The following is a 13992-nucleotide window of genomic DNA, read 5'->3' on the forward strand; positions in this document are numbered from 1 at the left end:
CTGCGGGGCATTATATTGTGTATAGGTGAGCTATGGGCCCATCATACTGTATATAGTGGAGCTGTGGGCCCACCATACTGTGTTTAGGGAAGCTGTGGTGCATTATATTATATATAGGGGAGCTATGTGCCCATCATACTGTATATAGTGGAGCTGTATATTGGGGACTAAGTGGACATTATTAAATGTCAAGTGGGCACTTAAGAAGAATTATTGTTATAGCGGCACTTAGAGTATTGTAACCATCAAAGGGGCAAAATATGGACACTTTTCTAGGGTATTTGCACAGGGCATTAATCTTTTCAAGGTAGCAATTTTACCATCTAGAGGGCACAAATGAGGCATTATTACATTTAAGGGACACAGTGGTATTATTATGTGGGACAATAAGAGGATCCCTGCTTTTGTACCACGCAGCAGGTGCAGTAATAGGGACACATACAGCAACAGAGGCACAGTATGGGGTGTCAGCAGGATGAGGAGTTTGCGCAGGTTGAGAATAGATGGGGACGGGGCTGGAAATGTGAAAAGTCAAATGTGTTTTCGTTGTAATCTGTGCAGATGAGTCCTGGCTGCAAGAAGTTGTCGTGACGGTCTGGGCAAGATGGAAAAGACGGGAAAATGAACTACTCCGCCACAAAGAACGTTAACTGTAAATTACTATACCTGTACTTTTATTACTTGAATGGTCTGCAGGACTGATAAATTCCACTGTTGGTCTTTGTGTAGAGATTTATTTTCAGTAACAGCGCGGTCATCTGCTGAGGTTCCTCTACAGTTTATACGGAAAGTATTCAGACCCCTTTACATTTTTCACTCTTTATTTCATTGCAGCCATTTGGTAAATTCTAAAAAGTTCATTTTTTTTCTCATTAAAGTACACTCTGCACCCCATCTTGACTGAAAAAAAACAGAAATGTAGAATTTTTTTGCAAATTTATTAAAAAAGAAAAACTGAAATATCACATGGCCATAAGTATTCAGACCCTTTGCTCAGACACTCTTGCTCAATCCTTCTTGAGATGGTTCTACTCCTTCATTGGAGTCCAGCTGTGTTTAATTAAACTGATAGGACTTGATTTGGAAAGGCACACACCTGTCTATATAAGACCTCACAGCTCATAGTGCATGTCAGACCAAATGAGAATCATGAGCTCAAAGGAACTGCCCAAGGAGCTCAGAGACAGAATGGTGGCAAGGCACAGATCTGGCCAAGGTTGCAAAAGAATTTCTGCAATACTCAGGGTTCCAAAGAGCACAGTGGCATCCACAAAGTCAACTGTCACTGCAGACCTCCACCAGTCGGGCCTTTATGGCAGAGTGGCCCGATGAAGCCTCTCCTCAGTGCAAGACATATGAAAGCCCGCATAGAGTTTGCTCAAAAACACATGAAGGACTCCCAGACTATGAGAAACAAGATTCTCTGGTCTGATGAGACGAATATAGAACTTTTTGGTAATAATTCTAAGCGGTATGTGAGGAGAAAACCAGGCACTGCTCATCACCTGCCCACTACAATCCCAACAGTGAAACATGGTGGTGGCAGCAGCATCATGCTATGGGGGTGTTTTTCAGCTGCAGGGACAGGACGACTGGTTGCAATTGAAGGAAACATGAATGCGGCCAAGTACTGAGATATCCTGGATGAAAACCTCTTCCAGAGTGCTCTGGACCTCAGACTTGGCTGAAGGTTCACCTTCCAAAAAGACAATGACCCTAAGCACACAGCTAAAATAACAAAGGAGTGGCTTCAGAACAACTCGGTGACCATTCTTGACTGGTCCAGCCAGAGCCCTTACCTAAATCCAATTGATCATCTCTGGAAAGACCTGAAAATGGCTGTCCACCAACGATCACCATCCAACCTGACGGAACTGGAGAGGATCTGCAAGGAAGAATGGCAGAGGATCCCCAAATCCAGGTGTCAAAAACTTGTGTCATTCCCAAGAAGACTCATGGCTGTACTGGCTCAAAAGGGTGCTTCTACTCCATACTGAGCAAAGGGTCTGAATACTTATTATGACCATGTGATATTTCAGTTTTTCTTTTTTAATAAATTTGCAAAAATTTCTACATTTCTGTTTTTTCAGACAAGATGGGGTGCAGAGTGTAGTTTAATGAGAAAAAAAATGAACTTTTTAGAATTTACCAAATGGCTGCAATGAAACAAAGAGTGAAAAATTTAAAGGGGTGTGAATACTTTCCGTACCCACTGTATATCCACGATCAGGGTTCACCACCGTAGATGTAATCAGAGTTACCTGGTTAGGACCCCACTCAGATGTTTCGCCCTCCCTGAGCTGAACCCCTAGCTACGCCTCGGACCCTCTAATATGAGCAGTACAATATACTTGAATCACTATGTACAGATAAAGGCAGCATCTTATTCATTTAACAATCTATCCAGATCATTGTTATATACATTTGTGATTGAGGATAATGTCACATTTGGATGTAGCTGAAAAGTGGGGCCCTGGAGTTGGTTACTGGTGGGCCATTGGTACCCCAGTCTGACACTGTTTATATGTCCCCTATCATGGATTTTATTAAGCAAACCAATGATGTTTTACATGTATGTGGTGTGCACTGGATTGCCTCATACCTAGATAATTTGTCCTTTTTATTACTCCTTTTATTTTTCTTTCTCGACTTTTCTACATAGACAAATAGATGTGAAGAGAACATTGGAGTAATACGAGTAATCGTACATTCACCTAACCCTAATTCTATAGGCTAGTGGTGGCAACCCATGGGCATATGAAATATACTATGAAGACAAGGGCACAATGTGATAGAAAAGGTGTAGTTGGCTCCATGGCTTTTCTTACTGAGTGATAAAAACCTGTGCAGAATCTCCCTTTATTGAGCAGATGAATTGTTTGCACCAAAAAGGTGGAAAAATTGAACAAAATTCATAGAAAAGTAAAAAACAAAACAGGTAAAAAACAAACAAGAAAACAAACAAACAAAAAAGGCCTGCTGTTTTTGGGTGGCAAAACATTGAAAGGGTCCATTTTATTGTTTGGAATGAGGCTTTCCAATGTGTGACAAAAAGTCAACTCAAATGGGTTAATTTAGCTAAAACTAGTCCAAAACAAAACGACTGCCGAGATCTGATCTTAGTTTTAGCAGAAGACATACAGTATGGAAGGAACACAGAGCGCAGTCACATAAGAGAGATATAGACATACAGTATGGAAGGAGCACAGAGCACAGTCACATAAGAGAGATATAGACATACAGTATGGAAGGAGCACAGAGCGCAGTCACATAAGAGATATATAGACATACAGTATGGAAGGAACACAGAGCGCAGTCACATAAGAGAGATATAGACATACAGTATGGAAGGAGCACAGAGCGCAGTCACATAAGAGAACCCATACACAGATATATAGACATACAGTATGGAAGGAACACAGAGCGCAGTCACATAAGAGAGATATAGACATACAGTATGGAAGGAACACAGAGCGCAGTCACATAAGAGATATATAGACATACAGTATGGAAGGAGCACAGAGCGCAGTCACATAAGAGATATATAGACATACAGTATGGAAGGAGCACAGAGCGCAGTCACACACAGAGAGCCAATACCTAGATATATAGACATACAGTATGGAAGGAGCACAGAGCACAGTCACACACAGAGAGCCAATACCTAGATATATAGACATACAGTATGGAAGGAGCACAGAGCACAGTCACACACAGAGAGCCCATACACAGATATATAGACATACAGTATGGAAGGAGCACAGAGCACAGTCACACACAGAGAGCCCATACACAGATATATAGACATACAGTATGGAAGGAGCACAGAAAGCAGTCACACACAGAGAGCCCATACATAGATCTATAGACATTCAGTATGGAAGGAACACGGAGCGCAGTCACATAAGAGATATATAGACATACAGTATGGAAGGAGCACAGAGCACAGTCACACACAGAGAGCCAATACCTAGATATATAGACATACAGTATGGAAGGAGCACAGAAAGCAGTCACACACAGAGAGCCCATACATAGATCTATAGACATACAGTATGGAAGGAGCACAGAGCACAGTCACATACAGAGAGCCCACACATAGATATATAGACATACAGTATGGAAGGAGCACAGAGCGCAGTCACACACAGAGAGCCCATACACAGATATATAGACATACAGTATGAAAGGAGCACAGAGCGCAGTCACACACAGAGAGCCAATACCTAGATATATAGACATACAGTATGGAAGGAGCACAGAGCGCAGTCACACACAGAGAGCCCATACATAGATATATAGACATACAGTATGAAAGGAGCACAGAGCGCAGTCACACACAGAGAGCCAATACCTAGATATATAGACATACAGTATGGAAGGAGCACAGAAAGCAGTCACACACAGAGAGCCCATACATAGATCTATAGACATACAGTATGGAAGGAGCACAGAGCACAGTCACACACAGAGAGCCCACACATAGATATATAGACATACAGTATGGAAGGAGCACAGAGCGCAGTCACACACAGAGAGCCTATACACAGATATATAGACATACAGTATGAAAGGAGCACAGAGCGCAGTCACACACAGAGAGCCCACACATAGATATATAGACATACAGTATGGAAGGAGCACAGAGCACAGTCACATAAGAGATATATAGACATACAGTATGAAAGGAGCACAGAGCGCAGTCACACACAGAGAGCCAATACCTAGATATATAGACATACAGTATGGAAGGAGCACAGAGCGCAGTCACATAAGAGATATATAGACATACAGTATGAAAGGAGCACAGAGCACAGTCACACACAGAGAGCCAATACCTAGATATATAGACATACAGTATGGAAGGAGCACAGAGCGCAGTCACACACAGAGAGCCCATACACAGATATATAGACATACAGTATGGAAGGAGCACAGAGCGCAGTCACACACAGAGAGCCCATACATAGATCTATAGACATACAGTATGGAAGGAGCACAGAGCACAGTCACACACAGAGAGCCCACACATAGATATATAGACATACAGTATGGAAGGAGCACAGAGCGCAGTCACACACAGAGAGCCCACGCATAGATATATAGACATACAGTATGGAAGGAGCACAGAGCACAGTCACATAAGAGATATATAGACATACAGTATGAAAGGAGCACAGAGCGCAGTCACACACAGAGAGCCAATACCTAGATATATAGACATACAGTATGGAAGGAGCACAGAGCGCAGTCACACACAGAGAGCCCATACACACATATATAGACATACAGTATGGAAGGAGCACAGAGCGCAGTCAAACACAGAGAGCCCACACATAGATATATAGACATACAGTATGGAAGGAGCACAGAGCGCAGTCACATAAAGAGAACCCATACATAGATATATAGACATACAGTATGGAAGGAGCACAGAGCGCAGTCACACACAGAGAGCCCATACACAGATATATAGACATACAGTATGGAAGGAGCACAGAAAGCAGTCACACACAGAGAGCCCATACATAGATCTATAGACATTCAGTATGGAAGGAACACGGAGCGCAGTCACATAAGAGATATATAGACATACAGTATGGAAGGAGCACAGAGCGCAGTCACATAAGAGAGCCCACACACAGATATATAGACATACAGTATGGAAGGAGCACAGAAAGCAATCACACACAGAGAGCCCATGCATAGATCTATAGATATACAGTATGGAAGGAACACGGAGCGCAGTCACATAAGAGATATATAGACATACAGTATGGAAGGAACACGGAGCGCAGTCACATAAGAGATATATAGACATACAGTATGGAAGGAGCACAGAGCGCAGTCACATAAAGAGAACCAATACCTAGATATATAGACATACAGTATGGAAGGAGCACAGAGCGCAGTCACACACAGAGAGCCCATACATAGATATATAGACATACAGTATGGAAGGAGCACAGAGCGCAGTCACACACAGAGAGCCCACACATAGATATATAGACATACAGTATGGAAGGAACATGGAGCGCAGTCACATAAGAGATATATAGACATACAGTATGGAAGGAGCACAGAGCGCAGTCACATAAGAGAGCCCACACACAGATATATAGACATACAGTATGGAAGGAACACAGAGCGCAGTCACACACAGAGAGCCCATACATAGATATATAGACATACAGTATGGAAGGAGCACAGAGCACAGTCATATAAAGAGATATATAGACATACAGTATGGAAGGAGCACAGAGTGCAGTCACATAAAACCCATACCTAGATATATAGACATACAGTATGGAAGGAGCACAGAGCGCAGTCACATAAAGAGAGCCCAAACATAGATATATAGACATACAGTATGGAAGGAGCACAGAGCGCAGTCACATAAAGAGAGCCCATACATAGATATATAGACATACAGTATGGAAGGAGCACAGAGCGCAGTCACATAAAGAGAACCCATACACAGATATATAGACATACAGTATGGAAGGAGCACAAAGGGCAGTCATATACAGAGAGCCCATACATAGATACTGTATATAGACATCCAGTATGGAAGGAGCACAGAGGGCAGTCACATAAGAGAGCTCATACATAGATATATAGACATACAGTATGGAAGGAGCACAGAGCACAGTCACATAAAGAGAACCCATACACAGATATATAGACATACAGTATGGAGGAGCACAGAGGGCAGTCACATACAGAGAGCCCATGCATAGATATATAGACATACAGTATGGAAGGAGCACAGAGGGCAGTCACATAAGAGAGCCCATACATAGATATATAGACATACAGTATGGAAGGAACACAGTCACATAAAGAGAGCCCAAACATAGATATATAAACATACAGTATGGAAGGAGCACAGAGGGCAGTCACATACAGAGAGCCCACACATAGATATATAGACATACAGTATGGAAGGAGCACAGAGGGCAGTCACATACAGAGAGCCCACACATAGATATATAGACATACAGTATGGAAGGAGCACAGAGGGCAGTCACATACAGAGAGCCCACACATAAATATATAGACATACAGTATGGAAGGAGCACAGAGCGCAGTCACATACAGGGAGCCCACACATAGATATATAGACATACAGTATGGAAGGAGCACAGAGCGCAGTCACATACAGAGAGCCCACACATAGATATATAGACATACAGTATGGAAGGAGCACAGAGCGCAGTCACATACAGAGAGCCCACACATAGATATATAGACATACAGTATGGAAGGAGCACAGTCACATAAAGAGAGCCCAAACATAGATATATAAACATACAGTATGGAAGGAGCACAGAGCACAGTCACATAAAGAGAGCCCATACATAGATATATAGACATACAGTATGGAAGGAGCACAGTCACATAAAGAGAACCCATACATAGATATATAGATATATACATATGCAGAACAGAACTGTTGGAAATGGGGAACAAAACCACAGTGTCCCATAACACAGGAGAGCAGTGTGGGTCTCCTCTGTTCTTTATGATTGGGCAGAGCAACAATTGTACAGAGGTGCTGATCATAATCCTAGGGAAGACAGGTGCCTGCCTCTTCCTGTATCTATACATCAAATGGACATTACTACTCTAGGACCTTAAAGAAAGTGTATCATTAGAAATTAACATATTGTTTAAATCAGGTTTGTGTGTTTTTAAAAAATATTTTGCAATTTATTTATATTATAATATTTATTTAAATATAAAAATTTGTCAACTTGCAATTTTCACACTGGCCACTGGGGCTTTTTTTAAGCCATGTTCACGTGTTCAGTATTTGGTCAGTATTTTACACCAGTATGTGTAAAAACCAGGAGTGGGTGATAAAAACAGAAGTGGTGACGTGTTTCTATTATACTTTTCCTCTGATTGTTCCTCTCCTGATGACTTACAAATACTGATGTAAAATACTGACCAAATACTGAACGTGTGAATGTGGCCTTAAACTCATACTTCCTGTCCTTTCCGGGAAAGGTTTTCAGCAGGTTCGTCATTATCAGAGGCAGGATTATAGAATCGTTATAGAAGTATTGCCTTTCTTTGTAATCCTGCTGATGATAATGAACTTGCTGAAAACTCATCCTGAAAAGACAGAAGTATGATTAAAAAAAAGCCCCAGTGGTCCATGCGAAAAATGCAAGTTTACAAATTTTTCGTGTTATTTTTTTTAAGTTTTGTCAATATTTATATTTTTCACATCAAAATCTGAATTAAAGATAAAAATGAGAAATCTTGCAGTTTTCACACTTTTTTAGACTAGATAACACCTCTTTATACAGCTTTTGGCATAGGGTCCATCAATCACAATAGATGATGTCACAGCTGACCTTGCTCCCCTTCCCTTAACAATGTCCTTTGCTCATATGATGTTCCCATACAAAGGATAGGGTCTCGGTCTGACCATTGTGGCTAATGTAGAAGTGCATATCCTGAAACAACAGGAAGTTAGAGTCTAAAAAAAGCCCTAATGGCCAGTGTGAAAACTGCAAGATTTTTAATTTTTATTTTTAATACAGATTTTCATATGGAAAATATAAACATTGCCAAAAACTTAAAGAAAAATAACATGAAAAATTTGTAAATTTGCAATTTTTATACTGGCCACTGGGGCTTTTTTTTACTCATTCTTCCTGTCCCTTTGGGAATGTTTTCAGCAGACTCCTTATCATCAGAGGCAGAATTACATTGACAGATAAAACTTTTAAACACAGCTGATAATACAGGATCCACCAATCACAATTGGCGATGTCTCCCTTCCTTCACAATGATCTTTGCACACGCTCATTAGATGCTTCAATACAAAATATAGATCATTGTGGCTAATGTAAATGTCATTTCCTGAGACAGCAGGAAGTAAGAGTCTAAAAAAGCCCTAGTGGCCAGTGTGAAAACTGCAAAAGATTTCTCATTTTTTTGATTTTTAATATAGATTTTGAGACGGAAAAAATAAATATTGGCAAAAATGTAAAGCAAAAAGAACGTGAAAAACTGATTTAAACTCTAGGTTATTTTCTGGATAGCTAGAGAAAAAGTATTATTGGTATTAATGAATTTCAAAGCCTTCAGCTACAAAATTGTTTTACCGAAATTAGAAAGTTGGGGGCTCTGGAAAGTAGAAAAAAAACAACTACCGGGGTGTAAACATATTTGTCCTCTCTGAAACCCATAGCCTAGATGGTTCATTTATTTTTCCTTCACAAGTGAGAGGAGAGCATGATACATTATTATCTGTTAATTGCATTGTCAAAATGTCCACATCTGACCCATTGGTTAAAAACATCTATGGATGTCACCAAGTGCGACTCCGCTGCTGTTCAAGGTACAGTGACTGCAAATCAATGAAATCAGAGGGAAAAAATGTCTTCGAAAAGAAAAAACCTTCTTTCACGGTGAATGGACCCATGTGAACTATGACCAGAAATGTTTCTCCATGTTTTATAAATCACCTATCCAAACCAGCCGTGAGGACAGTTTATCAAGTTTTCATTTGACAGGTGAATGAAACAAACTAAAAAAAAAAAAATAACAAAAAAAAAAAATAATAATAATATAAAAAAAAAATATTTATAGTAAAAATAAAAACTAATAAATAATAAATAAAATAAATAATAATAATATTAAAAAATAAAATAAATAATAATAATATGAATATAATAATGAAAGTAATAAAATTAATAATGAATAATAATATAATAAATATACAATAATATAATAATAAAATAATAATAATGTCTACAATAAAAAATATCTAGAAATAATATAATAAAAATAGTAATAAATAATTCTAATAATGATAAATGAAAAAAAAAATACTACTACTACTAATAATAATAAATAAAATACATAATAATACTGTAATAATAATAAAAGTAACAACAAATAATAAATAATAATAATATAATAAATACACAATAATCTAATAATAATAATGAAATATAAAATAAAAAAATAGCAATAATATAATATAATAATAAATAATAACTACATAATAATATATGAAAAAATACTACTACTACTACTACTATTACTACTAATAGTGAATAAATTAAATAATAATAATAGTAATAGTAAAGTAATAATATAATAATACAAAATAAAAAGAATAAATAATAATATTAAATAATAATACAATAAAAGAAGAAGAAGAAATTAAAAAAGTGTATATGCATAGTTAAGTAAGTTTACCAAAATTATAGTGGGATAGTCATACATGGGATATAAATGTGAAATGATATGAAAAAAAAAAAGTAAAATACATTATAATAAAAAAATAAAATAAATAAAGCCGATCCTCCAAATTTTATTGGGAAATTTTTCCGTGCATGGAGGATTTTTACGTAGTTGAAAAAGAGAATTTTCTTCGAAAAAATAAGCATCAATGTAAAAAAAAAAAGTAAAAAAATATATATATAAATATAAAGAAGAAAAAAAAGCTTGACATGTATGCACTTTTGTAAAATAAATATTTTAAAATAAAGAATAATTTTATTGTATATATTGAAAAAAAAGATCTTATACCAAAAAAAAAAAAAGATATATATATATATATATATATATATATATATATAATAGTAATAAGTAGGCAAATGGGTTCTAACGGGCAATGACTCCTTTCTGGCAAGTGATTAATGGCCCTTTGGAAATGCTTCCACTGCGTCGCTGATTTCCATGGTATAAAATAATGGCACGATTTCAGTAGTATTAACAGTACAAAATGTATATGACAAAAATAATGTTAATGATAAAAAATAAATAAATAATAATAAATATAGTGGATATTTTTATATGTCAAATATTTAATAAAATCCTGTTCCCTTAACCTGTGTAATAATTCAGATTTTTTTTTTATTATCTCTATGAAGGTTTCCTTAAAAAAAAAAAAATAATAATAATCCCATGTCCTCATCATAGAGAAATCCATGCAGCACAGCAGCCCAGTATTGCATTGTTAATAAGGCTCAAGGTAACCTTGCCTATTCTTGGTCATTTATCTTTCCTTTTTTTCCTTCTTCCCCTGAGTGTCAAATGTGATCATATCACGATCTTTCCCTCCTTGCATGTAATATTAATATTGTAAAAAAGCCTATGCTAAACGGGCATCTATTGAGACGAGACAGAAGCACGGAGTCCTGCAGTGCTCCCAGACGGCCGCTAGTGGCCGCCCTCCCTGTGCCATAAACACTGGGCTGTTTTCATCAGCACTGCGGTTACAGATTTTGCAGCACTAATTACATAAAGTCCTTAGTAAAGCAGCCAGTTACAAATTACACACAGTCTTCCCAGATTATACAGGCTGCTTTAATCCATGCACATCCCCATGCTGGGATTAAATCATGCAAAAAAAAATAAAAGAGAAATAGGCATTACCTGAAGAATACAAGGGTCTCCCAGAGGTAGATGCCCAGTGCATTGAGGCTGCACATGTTGTCGGCTGTGTGGCTGCTTCACTTAGAAGATTAAGTCTTGGTAGATGAAGGAGGAAGAAGAAGGGAAGGAAGAGTCTGTAGCTGTAGTTCTGGAGGGACAGCTCCAGGCAAGGTGGCAGCTTCAGCACCAGGGACAGCAGCTGCCTCTCCTCATTGAAGCCTCACTCCAATCACCTGCACCAAGGCGTTCTCTCCATACAAAGTGGCTAGTATCCTGCCAGAATGGGCAAGTCATGGGACCTGGTGACCACTATGCTCCTAGATCAGGAAGGATATCCTCAGTTTCCTGATATCCCATGCAGTTAGATAGGGGAGGAATGTTGGAGGGACAACCCTCAAGATGTGGACCCTTATAGCCCCCTCTTCAGCATTGTCTTCTCTTCCTGTGTTGTGTGAGTCTGGTTTCCCTGCTGAATCTGTCCCGTAGCTTCTTAAAGGGGTTAAAGTGAGAAGGTAAAACACTCACCCCCTTTAAGTTTCTACCAGGACTGGGGGCATCAATATGACCATAGTGTGTTGGATCTTTCTTCTGGCCCCATGATAAGCCAGGAGGAATCAACACTTCTTAGCCTTATTCCTTACTGCAGTCATTTACTAAACTAAAAAAAAAAAGAAAAAAAAAAAAGCTGAAATGTAAAAAAAAAAAAAAAAAAATCCTCTCCAGCATCAGAAATTCCTCCCACCAGGCTCTGTGATTGGTCGGTCGGATTTTTAAATGTCCCAGGCTCTCTCAGGATTGGGAGGTAGGCTTGTTCATCACTTAACCCTGAGTGTCCTGGAAGCTTCTGTGCCATCCTCTGTCCTGTGGAGCAGTTCTTGCTTCCTGATGGTAACATAAAAAATATATATAGTCTCAAGTTCTGGCAATAGGAGATGATTGTAATTTAGTCATTTAGGACCTTGTTCTGCCCAGTGCTCAGTGCCATGGTCCCTGTACAATCACATCTGCGGCGGCCGGCTGAAAGATACTGTTATGTAAGAAGTTCATCACTGGGGAGGCGAGATCTGCCCCTCTCTGAACTATTCCCCAGCAGAGCAGAAGTAAGCCCTCAGCATCATCAGTGATCGGGCAGCTCGTCAGCTCAGTGCTACCATCTGCAGCACCGGCTTAACCCCCTCCTGGCCGGGGCTGAGAGGAAAAGTTATACAGGGAAGTAGAGAAGCAAAAGTAAGGGAGACAGAAAGCTATGGAGGCAGGTAATGTCTATCATCTATCTATTATCAATCTATTATCTATCTATCATCTATCTATCTATCTATTATCTATGTATTATCTATCTATCTATTATCTATCTATCTATCTATCTATCTATCCATCTATCCCTCTATCCATCTATCTATCTATCCATCTATCAATCTATCTATTATCTATGTATTATCTATCCATCTATCTATCTATCTATCTATCTATCTATCCCTCTATCTATCTATCTATCTATCTATCTATCTATTATCAATCTATTATCTATCTATCTATCTATCTATCTATTTATCTATTATCTATGTATTATCTATCTATCTATTATCAATCTATCTATTATCTATCTATCTATTATCTATCTATCTATCTATCTATCTATCTATTATCTATCTATCTATTATCTATCTATCATCTATCTATTATCTATCATGTATCTATTATCTATGTATCCATCTATCTATTATCTATCATCTATCTATCTATTATCTATCTATTTATTTATTATCTATTTATCATCTGTCTATCTATCTATCTATCTATATATCCATCTATCTATCTATTATCTATCATCTATCTATCTATCTATCTATTTATTATCTATTATCTATCATCTATCTATTTATCTATCTATTATCTATCTATCTACCCATCTATCTATCTATCTATCTATCTATTTATCTATCTATTATCTATCTATCTATCTACCCATCTATCTATCTATCTATCTATCTATCTATCTATCTATCTATTATCTATCTATCCATCTATCTAGTTTCTACTTACTATCTAAGTAATAAGACATTGAAGCTTAAATGGTTTAACCAGGAATATTTTTTTTTTACTATGTGCCTAAAAACAAACAGGTAGGTTATTGCTAACTACCTGCCTGTTCTACCAGGGGCCCTCTCAATGTCAACAGAGAAGCTCTTCCTCTTCCAGGCAGTTGACTGGGCATGACTGCTGATGTCATGCTGATTGGCAGGCAGCTCCCCGCAGTTAGGCAGCAGGGAGCCGGATGTTAATCAGTATGAAGTCAACAGTCACGCCCCCTCAACATAGCAGAGACCCCTGTCAATCATCACAGATATACAATAAGGAAGAAACATTTGGATCTCTCTGTGTACAAGCATTTTATTAAATCTGGACATGAATCTAGACATAGTCCAGTTAGATTTTGGATCATAAATTGCATTTCCCTATGATTTCGGGGTGATAAGGAACGTCTGTTAAAAATAAAGGAGTTGGAATGGATCATGCGTTTGAATACATTGAGACTTAATTGTCTCAATGTTGAATTGAAACTTAGCTTTATTACATATTACTATA

General features: G+C 38.1%; 1 protein-coding gene across 3 annotated transcripts in view; it reads right to left on the reverse strand.

Annotated features, from left to right (window-relative positions):
- The window catches only part of GLRA1 (glycine receptor alpha 1), a 220861-nt gene extending 208776 nt beyond the window's left edge, over positions 1-12085 (reverse strand). For all 3 annotated transcript variants that reach the window (XR_012250920.1, XM_073649839.1, XM_073649838.1), the window contains exon 1: positions 11407-12085. Coding sequence is in view for 2 of the 3 variants with exons in the window: in XM_073649839.1 (XP_073505940.1) it covers positions 11407-11462 (56 nt within the window). In the remaining variant the exon portion in view is untranslated. The remainder of the gene's footprint in view (positions 1-11406) is intronic.
- Positions 12086-13992: the final 1907 nt, after the last annotated feature.

The sequence above is a fragment of the Phyllobates terribilis genome, unplaced genomic scaffold (genome assembly GCF_046119375.1).
Source record: "Phyllobates terribilis strain yellow unplaced genomic scaffold, ASM4611937v1 Scaffold_10__3_contigs__length_209671492, whole genome shotgun sequence".
NCBI classification, from domain to species: Eukaryota; Metazoa; Chordata; class Amphibia; order Anura; family Dendrobatidae; genus Phyllobates; species Phyllobates terribilis.